At 46.8% G+C, this 17,766-nt stretch overlaps 1 protein-coding gene and 1 long non-coding RNA gene across 2 annotated transcripts; one reads left to right on the forward strand and one right to left on the reverse strand.

Annotated features, from left to right (window-relative positions):
• Positions 1 to 464: 464 nt before the first annotated feature.
• Positions 465 to 1,431, reverse strand: LOC128408591 (uncharacterized). Its single transcript, XR_008329123.1, has 2 exons — positions 1,346 to 1,431; positions 465 to 590 (listed from the first exon to the last, which is right to left on the reverse strand). It is a non-coding gene; the product is annotated as an uncharacterized LOC128408591 (long non-coding RNA).
• A 130-nt stretch (positions 1,432 to 1,561) lies between these two features.
• LOC128408592 (kyphoscoliosis peptidase-like) lies at positions 1,562 to 13,971 on the forward strand. Its single transcript, XM_053378543.1, has 8 exons — positions 1,562 to 1,846; positions 4,146 to 4,202; positions 7,087 to 7,169; positions 7,754 to 7,862; positions 8,132 to 8,243; positions 9,827 to 10,015; positions 11,630 to 11,820; positions 12,913 to 13,971. Exons 1-8 carry the CDS (start codon positions 1,753 to 1,755, stop codon positions 13,812 to 13,814), a joined length of 1,737 nt encoding a protein of 578 aa, XP_053234518.1. The 5' UTR covers positions 1,562 to 1,752; the 3' UTR covers positions 13,815 to 13,971.
• The last annotated feature ends 3,795 nt before the right edge of the window (positions 13,972 to 17,766 follow it).

Below are 17,766 nucleotides of genomic sequence, written 5' to 3' on the forward strand. Positions count from 1 at the left end.
GACTGTCTTGTTTTGATTGTATGTAATCTGTTCTGGGAGTCTTTTTATTATTATTGAAGAGCAGGGTACAAGTAGCTTGAGTCCAGTCAGGAAAGAAGGCCAGGGTATAAATAAATACCATAAATAAGAAAGAAATGTGTGCCAGTGTGGTGTAGTGGTTAAGAGTGGTGGACTCGTAATCCGGTGAACCGGGTTCGCTTCCCTGCTCCTCCACATGCAGCTGCTGGGTGACCTTGGACTAGTCACACTTCTCTGAAGCCTCTCAGCCTCACTCACCTCACAGAGTGTTTGTTGTGGGGGAGGAAGGGAAAGGAGAATGTTAGCCGCTTTGAGACTCCTTCGGGTAGTGATAAAGTGGGATATCAAATCCAAACTCTTCTTCAAATGTTCTAAATAAATAATAAATAAGTTTGGCCACATTAACAAGTTCTAGCCTCACTTGATGGGAAGGAAATAGCAGCAAATTTATTAATGGCAGCTTTTATTGAGGGGGTGCTTATCAGATCTGCAGATGACACCAAACTGGGATGGGGAGTCAATGCCGCAGAAGACAGAATGAGGATTCAAGATGACCTTAACAGATTGGAGACCTGGGCCCAAAATAACAAGGTGAATTTTAGTAGGGACAAATGTAAGGGTCTACACTTAGGCAGGAAGAGTCAGATGCACAAATATAAGATGGGGAAAACTTGGATTGCCATGTGAAAAGGATCTCGGGGTCTTAGTAGACCACAAGCTTAACATGAGTCAACAGTGTGATGCAGTGACAAAAAAACCCACAAAAACCCTAATGCTGTTCAAAAGAAGTATAGTGTCTAGATCAATGGAAGTAATAGTTCCATGTGGAGTTCTCAGTCCAGTTCTGGGTGCCACAATTTAAGAAGGATATTGACACATTGGAACGTGTACAGAGAAGGGTGACCAAGATGATCGAGGGTCTGGGAAACCAAGCCTTATTGGAGCTGGGTATGTTTAACCTGGAAAAGAGGAGACTGACAAAAATCTAAAGGGCTGTCACCTGGAGGATGAAGCAAACATTCTCTCCTGCTCTGGAGGGTAGGACACAAATCAATGGCTTCAAGTTACAATAAAGGAGATTTCAACTAAACATAGGAAGAACTTCTGCCAATAAGAGCTGTTCAACAGCGGAACAGACTCAGAAGGTGGTGGATTCTCCTTCCTTGAAGGTTATTAAGCAGATGTTGGGGGCCACAGGTGAGAGCTGAGTGCAGGGTGGGGACCAAAGGTGGACAGACTACCCCAGAAGGAACATGACCTGTCTGAGATACTGCCCCATGGTTTTAGTTACATATATGTAGATTGAGTATAAGATGGAAGAGTTCACCTCATTAACACTCCCACAGGTCTTGTTCTCCCATTGAGTTTCAAGGGGGATCCCCAAAGCTACAGCTTTGGAACTGTCCCAGAGGGGAAGTCCAGCCTCTGTGTTTTGCCCGCTCCAGATGAGACTGGCCCAAGTCTATTGTTCTCTTACACTCACTGATGACATCACCTCCAGCCAGGGGAGGGGGAGGGAAGGCTGGTCCCCTTAGCATCTGCAGCAAGTAGTCACCTGTGCTTTTTAGACCTGCTCAGAAATGCTTCACAGCCATGAGCTTGACCAAGAAACTTGCTAGCTGCCTCCCTTTCTTTGGAATGTCACCTTAGAGATATAAAACCACAGGCATGGAAAGGACCCGAATATGACATCCAGGCTACCCCCACCCCCTGGTCCTATGACTTTGTGTTCCTATGGATTCTTCAGTAACTCGTTCTCTGTGTGTGTACGTTCCTGGCGCTGCAGGACTCCAGATATTTCCCCACCGGATGAGGCAGGACAATGAAGGTAAGGCTTCCGTATGGCTATACATTTGGGATAGGCACAGCGGTTGTAGATGAGCCCAAGGCACAATTTTGGACTAAAGCGTTGCGGGCAAACGACAACAGCATAGGAGGCTGCCTTATACAGTGGTACCTTAGGTTAAGAACTTAATTCGTTCTGGAGGTCCGTTCTTAACCTGAAACTGTTCTTAACCTGAGGTACCACTTTAGTTAATGGGGCCTCCTGCTGCCGCCGCCACGCAATTTCTTTTCTCATCCTGAGGTAAAGTTCTTAACCTGAAGTACTACTTCTGGGTTAGTGGAGTCTGTAACCTGAAGCGGCTGTAACCTGAAGCGGCTGTAACCCGAGGTACCATTGTACTGGGATGGAGACTCAGTCTACGACATGATTGATGCTCAGTCCGCTGCTCCCCCCCGCAACTGCCCCAATTTCTCTTTTTATATCTAAAGTTTGGGGATGTTTTAATGTTTGATGTTTAATATTCTGTTGAGAGCTGCCCAGAGTGGTGGGGAAACCCAGCCAGACGGGCGGGGTATAAATATTAAATCATTATTATTATTAAAGGAGCCATAAAAGACCGACAATATTCATCACACCACCCCTCCTCTGCCCCCACTTCTTCCCCAACCTTATACTGAATACAACACTAATGTCTCATATCAAATGTAATCTGTAGAAAAGAATTTACAACCTGAAAAAAGCGACAATGCACGTACTTTTGTAAACCAAGAAAATCTTAATAAAAAATATTTTTTTAAAAAAAGAGAAGACCAGCAGTCTAAAGACCAGCACCAGGATGAGAGAAAGCGGAGCTTTCAGTTTAGTTGTTGAATTTCCAGCAGCCCCAGCAAGCATGGCCCATGGTCAGAGATGATGGGAGTTGCAATATATGTTTTTAATGTACATATTGACACCTGCCACCCCAATCTCCATGAGTGGTGCAATATTTTAGGGGTTGCAGGGATGGTCACCCGGGTCTGTGTTTTCTTTGGGGACAATGAGCCCCAACAAAGACTGGTGTCTTTATGATATATGGTTTATTTGCACCTATATACAACTTGCACCTAAATGGAGGGATTATGGAGCATTCACATCCTATCAGGATTGGATTCAAAGGGCAGCAAAAATCCCTCCTCTGCCTCTCTTTGTTTCAGCCTGTCGTCCCCAGCTCACTTGGACTTCTGCCCCTCATTCTGCTTCTCTCTGTGAACCTCCTCGCAGCCTACGACATTCAAAGCTATAACCCTAAACCTTCCCTTTGCCTCTGCCCACTAACACTCAGTCCCCTTGGCCTGGCACTCTTGCCCTATAATGGTTTCCTAGTTGGGCCATTGCTGGCCTTTGTCCTCTGCTAATGGCCTGTTATGTACTGAGTTGAATAGGATCCAAAATGCAGCAGTCTGATTGGTCCTAGAACAATAGGATCCAAAATGCAGCAGTCTGATTGGTCCTAGAACAATAGGATTCATAAAGCAGCAGTATGATTGGTCCTACAACAATGCAGCAGTATGATTGGTCTGCAGGAGCCGCCCAATCCAGCTCCAGGTGGAAGGGAATCCACAACCTGATTGGCCTACAGGTTGTTGTTGTTTAGTCATTTAGTCATGTCCGACTCTTCGTGACCCCCTGGACCAGAGCACGCCAGGCACTCCTGTCTTCCACTGCCTCCCACAGTTTGGTCAGACTCATGTTCGTAGCTTTGGACGCCTTCTAACCTGAGGGGCTCATCTTCCAGCGTCATAACTTTTATACGCCTGTTGCCTTTGTCCATGGAGTTTTCTTGGCAGGGATACTGGAGTGGCTTGCCGGTTCCTGCTCTAGGTGGATCACGTTTGGTCAAAACTCTCCACTATGACCTGTCCGTCTTAGGTGGCCCTGCACGGCATAGCTCATAGCTTCTCTGAGTTATTCAAGCCCCTTCGCCATGGCAAGGCAGTGATCCATGAAGGAGTGGCCTACAGGTGAATCCCGGAATTAGCCAATCACATGGGGCCCTTTGTGTAAATAATGTATATAAAGCAGATATGTTGGGGGGACTTTCATTCCTCCTCACCACTATGAGCTGAATAAAGAGCATGAAATCCACTCTCGACTCCGAGTATATTTCATGGCCCATCCAGCAAGCTCTGCACAGAGGTGGCTTGGCTTACTAGCCTAAATCCAGGTGGGTTCCATGTTTGGTAAAGTTTAATCAAACCTTGATTAATTCTAACTTTTAATAAAGCATAACACATTTAGGGGGATCTAGCTCCCCCCCAACTCTTAACGATATTGTCTCACCCCAACAACACCAATTTCATAGGTTATCAGGATGACGGAGAACAAGGATCAACGCTGCCTCAGAGACAAGATCTGTATGGTAAATGCAAATTATTTGTTATATATGACTACGGACCTGTATCTCAACCATAGGGAACCTTTGGCCCTCCAGATGTTGTTGGATGACAACTCCCATCCGGCCCTGCAAGCATGGCTGGTGGCAAAGGATGATGGGAATTGTAGTTCAGCAGCATCTGGTGGGCCAAACATCCCCACACCTCCTGTGTATCATAGTAGAGAAAGCATGTGCCCATGTGCGCACCCACCATACACATGTCATGAGATATTCTGGGAACATGGCTTGCATGGTAAATATTAGCTGCACTGCACCATTGCCTCCAGGACTGGCCCTATATTTAGGCAGAGTGGGAGGGGGGCATGTCTGGCACCAGATGCTCATCAGGAGAAGGGGGGCAGGCAGTGACGGATCAGAGGGCAGATCTCTGCATGCTATGCAGCCTGCTTTGCACCTTCTCTGTTGGCCTGTGTGGGAATGTTGTCGATGGTAGGAGAGGATATATTGATTACCGTACTTTTTTGTCTATAAGAAGCCCCCATGTACTAAAGGTAAAGGGACCCCTGACCATTAGGTCCAGTCGTGACCGACTCTGGGGTTGCGGTGCTCATCTCGCTTTATTGGCCGAGGGAGCCGGCGTACAGCTTCTGGGTCATGTGGCCAGCATGACTAAGCTGGTGAACCAGAGCAGCGCACAGAAACCCCGTTTACCTTCCCTCCGGAGCGGTACCTATTTCTCTACTTGCACTTTGACATGCTTTCGAACTGCTAGGTTGGCAGGAGCAGGGACTGAGCAACGGGAGCTCACCCCGTCACGGGGATTTGAACCGCCGACCTTCTGATTGGCAAGTTCTAGGCTCTGTGGTTTAACCCACAGCACCACCCGCGTCCCCATGTATTAGACGCCCCCTATTTTGGGGGACTCAAATTTAAGAAAATGGGGGGAGATGGCATAGAGTTGTTGAGATTTTTTTAGGGGGGGGTTGCCGAAAATCGCTCACCCACACCACAAAATCCACCTCCTGCCTGTCCCATCGCTGGCAGAAGCTGCCAATTGCCCGCCCAACTGCCAGAGCGTCAGCCAATCAACACCACCCATTGAAACAGCAACCAATAACACACACAGTAGCTGCTGACAGCCGCAGCAGCAACCAATCAAACGCCCACCCTATGCACTACCCAAGTGTAAGATGGCCCCAAATTTTTAGCATGATTTTTAAAGAAAAAAACAGTCTTATACAAGGAAAAGTACGGTAAATATTGTCCTTCCTCACGCTAGTGAGCTGATCACAGAGTACATTCCTCTGTGTATTTCAGGAAGCTAGTTGGTAGATTCGTTCAAATTTCTTGAGTTAAGCAATCCAGTCTGGCTTGTCCAGATCAGGTTATTCCTGGTGAATTGCCCTTTATTCCCTCTTAAAACAATAAGGACACAACAGTCTTCTTTAAAAGTAATGATAAGAAGTTTACTTACATTCAGTTCACAGTATGATCCTGAAGGCAGGCTTTAGCTTGTAGTTACAGAAGAGAGTGTGAGTCCATCCCATATGGGGACTGAGCCCATGTGCGGCTGGCTGAGAGCCAGCAGACAGCAAAAGCACCAAGAGAACAGCATCAAGAGAAGAAATGGCAAAAAGAGAGCAACAAGAGAGTCAACAGAAGTGTCTGCCAGGGTCAAGCCCATCTACCTGGTCACATGCAGGGGGAGGAAGCTCCAGACCAGGTGTGACAGGAAGTCCTCCTGGCTGGAGTAACATCCCCCTGTGTGTCCACTCTGGGCAAACAGGAAATGTTGTACTTGACTGCTACAGTGATGTAACATCCCACAGTCTGCTCTCCTCAGGTGTGGTGTCCCATCACCTGTGTTTAGCTTCTGTAAATGGAATGAGATGGGCGGTGTATAAATAAATATATATATGGGGGGAGCATGTGGGTGGGTTGGCCAGTACACTTTGTCCATCATCTGAACCAGCCCGTGTGCAAAACCGGAGGCTTCAGTGTAAAGTGGACTTCCCTAAGGAGGTACCAACTGTTCCAGTGGGAGGTGCATGTGATGTTAACATATGAGAGTGCTGGAGGTGAAATAGTTAAACAAGTTACCCAATCAGAACCCAGGGGGGTGGAGTCAGAGGGACTATAAAACCAGCTCTGGGAGGGGCGAAAGGGATTTCGTTGGGAGTTGGGTGGTTGGTTGGAGTGGGAGTGAATTGGGATAGAGTCTGTGGGTAGGTTGAGTTAGGGTAGCGAAATAAGCTGAGTCAGGAACAGTTAGGGGCTAGGAAGACAAGTAAATATCTGAGAGGTGGTTTAGTGAGTGAGAGCAGGTAGTGGAAGTTATAGGTCTGGATAGGCACCCCATGAATGTAATTGACCGATACCATTTATGAAACCACACGCTTGTTAAACTGCAATAAATAAACAGAAGTTTATGTTCCAATTTAACCCTGCCTGGACTCAGTATTGTACCAGGTAGGGCCTGGGTGGTGGCAGCGAGAAATAAAGTGGTGGCACAGGGATCAATGGACGGTGAAACGTCCGGGGGCCCTGTGTGATCGCCACAGTGCAAAGCTTGCTATTCCGTTCACAATATTTGTCAACTACGGTCCAAGAAATAGAATCGTCTAAAATTGTCTTGTGTGAAGGCAGATCAAAATCTGCTCCAGCACTGTCTCACTGGTTCTCTTTCTCTATGGCCATGTTAGCAGAGAAACACTGGTAAATGTGTAGGTGCAGTACCTCCACTCCGGGTTTTACTTGGGGAGTAGAAAATGCCCAATATCTGTGGCCTTTTTAATTTGCTGCAGTTCGGCCATTTCAATCCATTGTAAGTCCTCCTCCATTTCTCTTCTTGCCTTATTCTGCTGGACTTGCGCTGGTTCTAGAATGACTTTTCCATGTTTGTTCCCAGATTACCCATGGGATAAATCCAGCCTGAAGTCAATACCAATGGACTTGACGCAGTTTAAGGAACTGGATGACCATGCATCAACGGTATACTGTCTCTTACGGCGATATGATCCACACGGAATAATAGTCCTGTAAAGAATCTTCTAGGATGCTGAGAGTTTTTTTAAAATGTGGATTTGGAATTGGACCCTAAGGATCTGTTCCAACTCTACAATTCTATGATTCTGTGACAGTACCTTCAAGTGTCCTCTCCTTATAGGAGGCAACTTCTTCTGTCCACATGGAAGTTCACGGTGGGAAACATTATGCTTCAAAATCCACCCCAAGCCTTACACAAAGGGGATTTGGATCACAGCTGAAGATTGTGGAAATAGCATGCCTGTGTAAAGAAAAAAGAAAGGCTAAGCATGCTTCATCCTTCAGAACAATTTTACTTGGGGATAAAATTTGATAGATTGATCAACTAGGATGCATACACTTACTCAGCTAACTGTGTATTCCTGAGCAGTTTTACGCAGAAGTAAGCTCCATTGAGTTCAGTAAGACTCTTTTTAGTGCATGTAGGATGGCAGGCACCCTAAATTTTCTTTAGACAGCAGAAAGGAACTGGGTACCGCTCCTCTATGTTAACTTCTACCGATCTAAAGTATTTACCTTTCGTGAAACAGGTGAATGTCAAGAACAACGTGAAAAAACTGGTGAATGTGTTGCTCCAAAAAGCCCACAGTGACCTGGAGAAAGTCCGAGCCATTTGGATGTGGACGTGCCATCATATAGGTAGGTGGGGGTGTGACCTTTCTGCGTGTGAAGCCGGAAGTGATTGGTGTTATAGCAAAGCTCCTTTATATAGCACTGGATTAAAGCAGAGCCTTTGAAGGTGATTAACTGTTGTTTTGTGAATGAAATAAGATACCCCTAATTGAATTGATTTGTTATTCGGATCTTCTGCTAAAAGTTTCTGAAGTAAGTGAGGTTGCTGCAGTCCTTTATTCGTTGTGCATTGCAGACTTTGAGGTGACTGTCCATAAATGTCTTTATTCCTCCAGAATACGATGTGGAAGGATACCATAACAAGGTGCCTTCTGAGGCAACTGATGCCCTTCAGTCGGGAAAAAGCGCTTGTGGGGGCTATGCTGGCCTTTTTGAAGAAATGTGCAGGTAATTCCTATTGGGCCCCAGAGAGCTGGAGAGCCACACGTCCCCCACACCTGCTCTATACAGGCGACTTTCAACATATCATTATGGAGACAAACTTGAGTCCCGCTACAGTCACTGGAAATCCTGCTTGGCCCCTCCCCACCATGCTTCCTTCAAGAAACACTTCTTGTACCTTTTAAAGCCCTTCTGTGCTGCCTTGAAAGCTTGTACTAGATTCCAGTCTCTCTCTTCAGCATGCAAGCTGAGATTCTCAGGCTGTCTGATTAATAATAATAATAATAATAATAATAATAATAATAATAATACCCCGCCCATCAATATTTATACCCCGCCCATCTGGATGGGTTTCCCCAGCCACTCTGGGCAGCTTCCAACACAATATTAAAATACAATAGTCTATTAAACATTAAAAGCTTCCCTGAACAGGGCTGCCTTCAGATGTTTTCCTAAAGGCTGGTAGTTGTTGTTCTCTTTGACATCTGATGGGAGGGTGTTCCACAGGGCGGGTGCCACAACCAAGAAGGCCATCTGCCTGGTTCCCTGTAACTTGGCTTCTTGCAGTGAGGGAACCGCCAGAAGGCCCTCGGCACTGGACCTCAGTGTCCAGGTAGAATGATGGGGGTGGACATGCTCCTTCAGGTATACTGGACCGAGGCTGTTTAGGGCTTTAAAGGTCAGCACCAACACTTTGAATTGTGCTTGGAAACGTACTGGGAGCCAGTGTAGGTCTTTCAAAACCGGTGTTATGTGGTCTTGGCGGCCGCCCCCAGTCACCAGTCTAGCTCCCGCATTCTGGATTAGTTGTAGTTTCCGGGTCACATTCAAAGGTAGCCTCACATAGAGTGCATTGCAGTAGTCCAAGCGGGAGATAACTAGAGCATGTACCACTCTGGCGAGACAGTCTGCGGGCAGGTAGGGTCTCAGCCTGCGTACCAGATGGAGCTGATAAACAGCTGCCCTGGACACTGAATTGACCTGTGCCTCCATGGACAGCTGTGAGTCCAGAATGACTCCCTGGCTGCGCACCTGGTCCTTCAGGGGCACAGTTACCCCATTCAGGACCAGGGAGTGCTCCACACCTGCCCACCTCCTGTCCCCTCAAAACAATTGGCTCCTAACTAAAATTTTTGTCCCAGTGCAACATACAAAACTGTCATGCAGGGCTGGGGGATCTTGGGCCTTCCAGATGTTGTTCAGCTACATCTCCCATCAGCCTTAGCAAGCTTGGCCAGCCACCAGGAATGATGGGAGTTGTAGTTCATCAACATCTGGAGGACCAAAGATTCCCCAGACCTGTAATATGCAGTTAAATGAAGCAGCCTGGCATTTCTTCAGAGTAAAGTAGTGGTCCACAGGTGGCATTTAGCATACTTCTGTTTCCTCCCTCAAAATCCCAAATTGCACATCCGTAAGGGGCAAGATTGGACAATATAGGAAAAAGTCTGAAATGCTGGATGTAGTTTGGCTTCACCCTGAAAACAGAGCAAAATGAAGGATGCCCATTCTAATCCAAAAAAGCATTGATTACAACCACAGTGCCTTGTTCACAATGGTGTTCCTGAATCCCTTTCTTCCCCCCTCAGTCTTGCAGGGATACAATGCAAGCAGTTGTCTGGCTTTGCCAAAGGGTTCCAATACAAACCAGGAAAAGTATTTGAGGGGAAGACTAATCATGTCTGGAATGCTGTTTTTCTTGAAGGAAGGTGGCATCTTTTAGACAACACGTGGGGCAGCGGCTGTGTGGATGACTCTTGTAGCAAGTTCACTTTCAGGTATGTTGTTAGGCAACAGAAAGCCCACTCAGAGTGTGGGATACAACGAGGGTTTAGTGAACTTCCTTTGTTTTCAGATTTTTGTTTGGTTTGCTTGGACCACAAGTCAGAATCGGTGATTTGATAGCCACAGGGCATCAGCATGGAGTGTTGTGGTAGTGGTGGGACAATTAATAGGTTCTAGAGCAGCAGTTCTCAACCTGTGGGTCCCCAGATGTTGTTGGACTACAACTCCCATCATCCCTGAGCTCTGGCCTTGCTAGCTAGGGGTGATGGGAGTTGTAGTTCAACAACATCTGGGGACCCACAGGTTGAGAAAGGCTGTTCTAAAGTATTATGCTTATCCTACATGTGTAGGATTTGGGGATCCTGGGTCATTGCAACACAGCAGCCTTTCTCTACCAGGTGCCCTCCAGTAGTATTAGACTACCACTCCCATTGTCACTAACTATTGGGTCTCCGGCTTCAGGGATACAGCTTCCTCCCACCCACCCCCGCCCTTTTGCAAAACAAAGCGGAAGGAGTCTCTTACCAGATTTTTAATGATCGTAACCAGAGAACAAAGAATCCATTTCTAGGAATGAAGGTGCTCCCTATTAAGGGTTCCACCCACTTTCTCTCAGTCACCCACTTCACTTCTGCATCTTGCAACCACTGTGCTTTCCGTGCTGCCACCTCATCTGCTCCCCTTGACCTTGGGCTGAGTGGATGGACGCTTTCCAACAAAATGGAGTCTGTTCACGCTCTCTCCCCCGGTTCTTCTCCTCCTAGCTGTTCACCACCCAGTTCTTCCCAACTTCGGTCTTCTGAACTATGTCCCTCTGCAAACCACTGTTCCAAATCTATACTGCTCCACTGCTCCTGGGAAGATTCAGGATCCCGAGCAGAAACAGGGGGCAGGGGAGGCTGCCCCCATTCCTCTCAGTGCAGCCCTCCTCAGCACGGTCCCTGACATAGGGCCATATTGGCTGTGGTTGATGAGTCATGAGTTCAGTCAAACCTGGAGGGAATCAGATTGGGGAAGGCTGGATGAGTGGGTCATCCAGTTCCTAAACTGTGGCTAGTGTTAACTATGGACATGCTTGTCAAATAAAGCATTGTGGTCATTAAGAAGAGGTAGAAGAAGAAGAGTTTGGATTTGATATCCTGTTTTATCACTACCCTAAGGAGTCTCAAAGCGGCTAACACTCTCCTTTCCCTTCCTCCCCCACAACAAACACTCTGTGAGGTGAGTGGGGCTGAGAGACTTCAGAGAAGTGTGACTGGCCCAAGGTCACCCTGCAGCTGCATGTGGAGGAGCGGGGAAGCGAACCCGATTCACCAGATTACAAGTCCACTGCTCTTAACCACTACGCCACACTGGCACAGATTTGGGTGAGAAAACAGGCTGTGGTTAATCTAAACAAGAATCTGGTTTCCAAACTGTTCACATGTGTGGCTGTGGGGGAGGGAGGCTTGCTATGTTTCATACCCAACATGCTAAGCTATGGTTTCACTTGACATCTGAACAAGGCCTAGAAGGATTCCACGCTCATTTTTAGATAGCTTTCTCTGTTTGACCCTGGTGCTGAGATTTCACGAAAGACTGCACAATTGCGCTTCCTCCTTCTGCAGGTACAATGAGTTTTACTTCCTTACCCATCCTGCTCTGTTTATTAACGATCACTTCCCAGAAGACCACAGCTGGCAGCTTCTGAAACGGACATTATCAATGCAGCAGTTTGAACGTAATGTGTGGTATAAGCCTGCCTTTTATTCAGTAGGACTGACAGGCACATCCACGGCAACGTCAGTCATCGAAACAGGTAAAGTTAATGAGAAGCATCTGTCTTATTGCTTTTGGCTGTCACACTTACACTGACAACGAGTCTCATGTCTTTTTAAGATGCTACTGCACTGTAAAGTAGGAATGGGGAACCTGAGTTTGCTAGACTACAACCCCCATCGTCCCTGACGATTGGTTATGCTAGGTTCCTCACCCCTAATCAAGCAGAACCAGAATTCAGTGGGTCTTCCAAGATGTGAAGGAGGCTCAGGAAATCTGTTATCTTTCTTGGAATTGTTAGGTACAGATGATTATGAGGCAGCTGGATTGTCCTTGCTCTATTTTGATTATCCCTGTTCATTATATTACTCCTGGCAAACAAGGCCATTCTGTGGCCTTCATGGAGTTGTGAGGTTAATTAAAACTAACAATCAAGATGAAGTAAAGCCTGAGGAGAGAAACAACCTACAGGTGGTTAGTTGCTGAAGGACGAGTCAGTGAGGAAAGAACAGAGTGCCTGTTTCCCATCTACCAATCTATTAACCATCATTAATTTCAATGGATGGGACAAAGGTGGTGCTGTGGGTTAAACCACAGAGCCTAGGCCTTGCTGATCAGAAGGTTGGAGGTTCGAATCCCCGTGATGGGGTGAGCTCCCATTGCTTGGTCCCTGCTCCTGCCAACCTAGCAGTTCGAAAGCACGCTAAAGTGCAAGTAGATAAATAGGTACCGCTCCGGCGGGAAGGTAAACAGCGTTTCCATGCGCTGCTCTGGTTTGCCAGAAGGGGCTTAGTCATGCTGGCCACATGACCCGGAAGCTGTACGCCGGCTCCCTCGGCCAATAAAGCGAGATGAGCACCACAACCCCAGAGTCGGCCACGACTGGACCTAATGTTCAGGGGTCCCTTTACCTTTACCTTTAATTTCAATCTTATATATGGGTGTAACCCTATTTCTCACGGCAAGGTGGCAGAAAATCCATAGGGGAAAACCCATTCATGGGGATTTAAAATAAAAATATTAACAAGTACAGAAAAACCATTACTTTTTGCCCCTTCCAACTTTTTTTACTGAATTCCTGCTGCATACAAAAACATGTCGACATCAAAAAACCTTTGCTTTTCTTTCACAGAAAACGGCAAGGCAACTGTTTCCATTGAGAGTCATTCTCCAACCCTCTTCCTTTGCAAGCTCAACGGGGCAAACGAACACTGCTTCATGACCCTGCAGAGGAACGGGATGACCCTGGAAGTGTATCCTCAGGAGGTGGGGACTCATAGCTTGGACATCTTCGCCAAACCTTCCAGGAGCAAGGAGGAGAACTACAGCCACGTGGTGGAATACTCCCTGGTGTGCCCATCTGTGGACAAAAACTTTTGCTTGCCCAAACCGCTCATCCAGCCTGTGGGGCCCAGCTGGCAATCGGAGGAGAAGGGGATCCTGGGAGCCTCGCCCGCCAGTCCGATTGTCCACACTGATGACGGACGCTGCGTTGTCACCTTCACTCGAAGCAGAGACCTGGATTTCTTTGCCACCCTGGACTCTGAGGCCAGCAGCACGTCGGAGGACTTGCGGAGGCGTCACATCTGGACCACTCGCCAAGATGCCCATGTTGAGTTGAAGATACAGCTCCCTCACGCAGGGACCTTTGCTCTTCACATCTGGGCAAAGAAAGCATCCGATCCGGGAAACAGTCACTGCGCCCTCAGCTACCTCCTCTCCTGCCCAAACAAGAGTGTGTTGTGGCCGGTTTTCCCACAGAGTTATACCAACTGGGAGGATGCTTTTGAGCTGGTGGCACCAGTTGCCGGGGTCTTGCCGGCCAACCGCGATGTGACATTTAAGCTCAAGCTTCCTGGCGTAGATGAGGTGTCTGTCGAATGTGGAAATTCTCGCCAACTGACTCTTAGCGAAGACGGTTTCTGGGAGGGAACCTGCAACACCTTGTGTGGCCCCAGGGTGACAGTGATGATATCAAAAAATGGCAGCCACTTTTTCTGGGCCCTGCTGGACTACAAAGTGGAAAGTCACTAGCTAGGAGGAGCAAATTAAACTATGTAAAAAGATCTACACTTACCGGAAGAGAGGGAAACAGTAATCCATCATTAACCACAGCTTGTGTGTTAACCAGGTATAACTGGGAGAAATATTAGCAGTCGGATACTGAAGTATCTGATATTACGGGACTATGGGAAGGCAGACCTCTTAATAGTTGTTTTCTTTAAAGATGGAGTTTATTGTTATTGGTGTAACCAAAAGCAAGAAAATGCGGAACCACGTACATTTTGAGAATGCTGTAAAATGGATTCATCTATATACACATACCTGATGGCAAGCTTGTAACTTTGGCTGGTTGCTATCCCTTAAAAAAAGTTCAACACCTCTTTTTCTAAGAAAAAAGGGCCTGGTTCCATCATAATTTAAACATAAAATATAGAGGGGGAAATGAGCAAGTAAATGGACCACATTCTGAACCAGGACTTCCTGCTCTTGTTGAATGGACCACTGCAAAGCGTAATCTAAGGTGCTTATATGATGTGTGCCTATATAATGCCTTCACCATTAATATAAAAACATGCTTCCTGTAACTTAAGGTTTCCCATAGTGGTGGTGGTGGACTTACATATTTAACATTACAGTGGACAGCATGACAAGTCCACTCTGTCACGAGGCCTTATTGGAACAGAGTACAGAAACACTCCCCTCAAACACCAGTCATCTGACATGTGGACTCGGACGTTGCACTTCCACAGCTAAACGCAACAGCAGCTACTTTGGAGCATTAGCCATACAGGTGCATTTACCTGTGCTTCATTTGAAACTGTAAAACCTGATCTCAAAAAAAGACCTGCTAGTTCATAGAATCATTTGTAACCAGGGACCCCTGGTGGCAAAAGAAAGTGAAACCACTCAACTCATTTCACTTGCCTTCAGTTCCGACGTAGGAAATGACACAGAATAATAGAATTGCAGAGTTCGAAGGGACCCTGCGGGTCATCTAGCATTGCAGGAATCTCAACTAAAGCAACCCTCATGGGGCCATCATGGGATTTATGGGGGGGGTGCAGGCTTTATGTTAGTGGGTGCAGAACCTCAGCTTTTGTATTGATTTACTTGATTTAGAGGGGGGCAGCTGCTCCCTTACCCCCTTTTGGTTCGGGTCCTAGCCTCCTGAGCAGCAGAAAACAAGCTTGCTCCATCATCCACGTGACAGAAATCTGAAGATGGCTATCGTATCTCCTCTCAGTCTCCTCTTTTCCAAGATAAACATACGCAGCACCTTCAACCATTTGTTGCAAGACTTGGTTTCCAGACCTTTGATCTTATTCATTGCCCTCCTCTGGGCACACTCCAGCTTGTTGACATCCTTCTTAAATTGTGGAGCCCAGAATTGGAGGGGTCCGTATTCCAGGGCTGCTCTGACCAAGGCAGAATAGTGCTATCACTTTCCTCAGTCTGGACACTAGGCTTCTGTTGATACAGCCTAGACTAGCGATAGCTTTTTGTGGTTGGCGGTGGGTGTCAACAGGGCCAGATTTAGGTTTGATGAAGCCCTGAGCTACTGAAGGTAATGGGGCCCTTTATATGTCCAGCTGCCCTTTGTCAACAACAAATTGTCGCTATTTTTTGTGTTGAATATATGCTATATGGTAATTTATGGACCTGATAGTTATCTAAAGCCTTTTGCACATATTGCCATGCACCCAGTCCATGCAGAATGTAGGCACCCTATACAGTGGTACCTCGGGATGCGAACGGGATCCATTCCGGAGCCCCGTTCGCATCCCGAACAGAATGCAAGACGCGACAGCACGCCTGCGCATTCACGGGTCACGTTTTGCCACTTCTGTGCATGTGCATGATGTCATTTTTGACCGTCTGCGCATGCACGAGTGGCGAAACCCAGAAGTAATGCGCTCCGTTACTTCCGGGTCACCGCGGAGCGCAACCCGAAAGCGCTCAACCTGAAGCGTATTTATCCCGAGGTATGACTGTATATAGAAATGAGCAAACCAGTGATATTTTAGGGAGCAGGCTAGCAGTCGGGGCCCATGACTTACATCCTAGGAGCCTACACAACACAAAACACTGTTGCTATATGTAGGTTTTATTTTATTTGTTTTTCATCTTATATTTTGGAAATGTACATCCAGTTTTTTATCCTTGAAACAAGAAGCTTGTTTAGCAAATCAAATCAAATATCTTTAATACGGTCAATGACAAGCAAGCAATTTATAAAATAAAATATGACATTATAAGTAATATTGTGCTACAGGTAACAGTGGAAATATGGCCAAATCACAGAATTGGTGCTTATGTTTATGACCAGGTTTCGACTTTTAAGGTTTTAAGGATTCAATTCAAATGTCACTACTGTTTATTATCGTTCCTTCGATGTTTGCAATTTGAACTCCGTTGCTGACATCATTGCTCGTCTTATTCTTGTTGCAATGTAACAGTACTTTGCCACCGGCCTGTTGATTTCGGGCTCTTTGTCAGCTAAGAGGTGTCTGATATAGATGTCGTCAGTACTACGAGGTATTTTCCTCAGAATCGGCTCGATCGGCTCTTTTCTTGAGTCTCGATATAATGGGCAATATAAGATGACATGCCCGATGGTTTCAATTTCGTTGCTGTTACAGGGACATAATCTTTGTTCGATCGGTATTGAAATATACTCAGAGTCGCAAAGTGATTTCATGCTCTTTATTCAGCTCATAGTGGTGAGGAGGAATGAATGAATGTCCCCTCAAAGTATCTGCTTTATATACATTATTTACACAATGGGCTGCACATGATTGGCTAATTCCGGAATTCTACTGTAAGCCAATCAGGTTGTGGATTCACTTCTATCTGGGGCATGATTGGGTGGTTCCTGCCAACCAATCATAGTGCTGCATTGTTCTAGGACCAATCAGACTGCTGCATTCTGAATCCTATTGTTCTAGGACCAATCAGACTGCTGCCTTTTGGATCCCATTCAACTCAGTACATAACAGGTATTTTGTTGTATCTTCCCTCTAGAAGAGCTGAAGGGAGAGCGTTAAAGCGGGCCCTGGAAAATGCCCATCGGTGTTTAGCGTTGTGTAGAACTTTGAGATAGTTTGCTAGATGGGGCCTTTGGGAATTGAATAGGAGTTTATGAGTTATCGGAAGTTGATTAAAGTCATTTTGGGCTTCAATGTCCCTGAGTCTTTCTTTGATTATATTCTTGGCCCTTCCCCTTTCTAAACTTAATAAATACTCTGGGGAGAGACCATATGTGGCCAATTTTCTGAGAGTGCCCTTCAACCAACTAGATTGGAATTTGTCAAGAAGCATCAGGGAAAGTAGTCCAACCGGCGAGTTGTTAAGTCTTAGCCAAGTGCATAGGGTTCTTATCCATACTTTGGTTTTGATGCTGTATAAGCCTGCTTCCAGTCGTAGGGCAGCATTTGGGACGCATTTAGGTGTTTGCAGGAGTGATCTAAGGAAACCTGATTGTATCTTTTCATATGGATCTAGATTGGAGAGGGAGATGAGTGGTGCGCCGTATAGTATTTGTGCTGTTGGTTTTGCAACAAGAAGCTTGTTTAGCTTCTACGTATGAATATGCCCTTCCGAGGAACACCTCGTACAGCGCTGCTGAAGCGATCGCGACTTCGCCCTGCAGGCAGAATCCTACCCATCCCTGACTGCGGTGCTTGCTTGCTTTTTTTAACAGCCCACCCCTCCACCATCCCTGCTGCCTCCTGCCGGTGGCACCCTTCCCAGCTGTGGCTCCGGCCAGCCTCTTCCTGTTTCCCTCGCCAAAGGATGCGACGTCGGCACCGCCACCCGGGAGGCATTGCGCTGCTCGGCCGGCAGCTGGCGAGGGGGACCCAGGCATCGTGGCGGCGCTGCTTGCCGCCTTCCTCCTAAGCCGCTTCTTGTTGGGCTGCTTCCCTCCTTCTCCGCTTTGCCTCAACGTGGAGCGCCGCGGGAGCAGCTGCCAGGCGGAGCCCAG

Source organism: Podarcis raffonei, chromosome 2 (assembly GCF_027172205.1).
Source record: "Podarcis raffonei isolate rPodRaf1 chromosome 2, rPodRaf1.pri, whole genome shotgun sequence".
Classification (NCBI taxonomy): Eukaryota; Metazoa; Chordata; class Lepidosauria; order Squamata; family Lacertidae; genus Podarcis; species Podarcis raffonei.